This window comes from Oratosquilla oratoria, chromosome 6, assembly GCF_046742065.1.
Source record: "Oratosquilla oratoria isolate Oo_2021 chromosome 6, ASM4674206v1, whole genome shotgun sequence".
In the NCBI taxonomy this organism is placed as follows: Eukaryota; Metazoa; Arthropoda; class Malacostraca; order Stomatopoda; family Squillidae; genus Oratosquilla; species Oratosquilla oratoria.
In genome coordinates, this window is record NC_134782.1 from 75,886,829 (window position 1) to 75,889,328 (window position 2,500).

General features: G+C 42.8%; 1 protein-coding gene across 1 annotated transcript in view; it reads right to left on the reverse strand.

Moving 5' to 3' along the window:
* Positions 1 to 1,789: 1,789 nt before the first annotated feature.
* LOC143026105 (uncharacterized) overlaps positions 1,790 to 2,500 on the reverse strand; it is a 15,191-nt gene continuing 14,480 nt past the window's right edge. The window contains exon 3 of the mRNA XM_076186103.1: positions 1,790 to 1,810. Coding sequence (XP_076042218.1) covers positions 1,790 to 1,810 — 21 coding nt within the window. The remainder of the gene's footprint in view (positions 1,811 to 2,500) is intronic.

Below are 2,500 nucleotides of genomic sequence, written 5' to 3' on the forward strand. Positions count from 1 at the left end.
ACACCACACCACACCACACCACACCACACCACACCACACCACACCACACCACACCACACCACACCACACCACACTACACTACACTACACTACACTACACTACACTACACTACACTACACTACACTACACTACACTACACTACACTACACTACACTACACTACACTACACTACACTACACTACACTACACTACACTACACTACACCACACCACACTACACTACACTACACTACACTACACTACACTACACTACACTACACTACACTACACTACACTACACTACACTACACTACACTACACTACACTACACTACACAATACAATACAATACAATACAATACAATACAATGCAATGCAATACAATACGACACAATACAATACAATACAATACAATACAATACAATACAATACAATACAATACAATACAATACAATACAATACAATACAATACAATACAATACAATACAATACAATACAATACAATACAATACAATATAATATAATGCGCAATACAATACTCCATACTACGCTTCATTACTCCATATCACGTTACACTACTACATAGCACCATATCACACCACACCATACCACACCGCAACCTAACACACCATACAAAGTTTTTTTTTAATATTAGCCTTTCTTCAGGAAAAATCATAACTTGGTCTTCGAGATTAAATTTCTTAACTTGGTTTTTAACATTTTGCGGTTGTCCAGTCAGTAATATACCTACTACATTTGCAGATTTCTAATTTTCTATCTTCATCGTTACATATTAGTTTGCTTTCATGATTATCTTCCTCTCTCTTCATACTCATTTCTAATTAGTACAGTGAGGTAAAATAGTAATATCTTTCTAGATATAGGAAAACAAGAATCCTCTAGATACATTGCGTCATCAGGGGTGAGACGAATTAATGAAAGTTGCTTAATTAGAAAAGAAGCCAAGAGGTTCTTCGGAACGGAGAGATAGAGATAGATAGATAGGTAGATAGGTAGATAGATAGATAGGTAGATAGATAGAGAGAGAGAGAGAGAGAGAGAGAGAGAGAGAGAGAGAGAGAGAGAGAGAGAGAGAGAGAGAGAGAGAGAGAGAGAGAGAGAGAGAGAGAGAGAGAGAGAGAGAGAGAGAGAGAGAGAGAGAGAGAGAGAGAGAGAGAGAGAGAGAGAGAGAGAGAGAGAGAGAGAGAGAGAGAAGAGGGAACGTGAGGGTGAGGGTAAACTTGAGGGTAAAGAGGAGCAGGAGGATGAGAGGAAGTGAGGAGAAGGGGGAGGGGGAGAGGGAGAGGGGGAAGGAGGAAAGGGGAAGGGGAAAGAAAGAAGGAGAGGGAGAGGGAAAGGGAAAAGGAGAGGGGGAGTGAGAGCTCACTATTTCTTTAATTAACCAATTACTCTGGGGATTGGTGGGAATGTATTAATAACCAGTAATTAAGTAAACATAACCAATTAACTTCATATAACTCATTAGGAAGTCGAATCATTAATATATTTCATTATGGTTGTCGCCAGAAAATTCTGTTCAGCTCAGAAAAACCCCTTTACGACCCGTTTGGTAGTGGATCCTCTTGTTCATCCCTTCTAGCCGTCGCCAAGCTAGAAGGTCTTAGAAAAGAGGCGACTCACTTATATGGTAACAGCCGATCTCTAGCTGGAACTGTTACCATATTAGTGATTCTCGCTTTTCTCAGACTCGTTTCTAAGAGGATGTCACGGAGATGAATGAGAGGAAAAAGAACCACACGGAGCGAAACGGGTTTATATGGAATTTAGAATACGATGTTCTATGTGTGTTCTTCATCTACCCGTTGGTAGTGTCTGTCAGTAGGAATATAGTGAATGTGTTAGGGATTAGTGAAGTCTGCTGAAGTTTTTAGTGTGTGTGTATGTGTGTGTGTGCACGCGCACGCGTGTAATTTCACATCATTGTCCATAGATCGGTCTATGTACGAGCTCTGAGCTCTCATATGACACAGGATCAACTGTAGAGCTCGTGTCGAGCACATGATCCAAGACAAAAGAAAGACAAACACACACACACACACACACACACACACACACACACACACACACACACACACACACACACACACACACACACACACACACACACACACACACACACACACACACACACACACACACACACGCACGCACGCACACACACACACACGCACACACACACACACACACACACACACACACACACACACACACACACACACACACACACACACACACACACACACACACACACACACACACACACACACACACACACACACACACACACGCAAGACGTCCGCGACACCTGGGGCCTCTCTGTCAGTGTCTGACGGGGCTGTCTGGCGAGGGTGTGAGTCGACGATGGGGGGCTGGTGGAGTGGGCTGGGGGGGGGGGATCGTCTCCATCACAGAGGCGACCTCCACGCCATCTTTTTGTTTACAAGTGACGTTTCGTCTTTTTGGTTGTCTTTTTTGTCTTAACTGCGGTCGCCACAGTTTAGA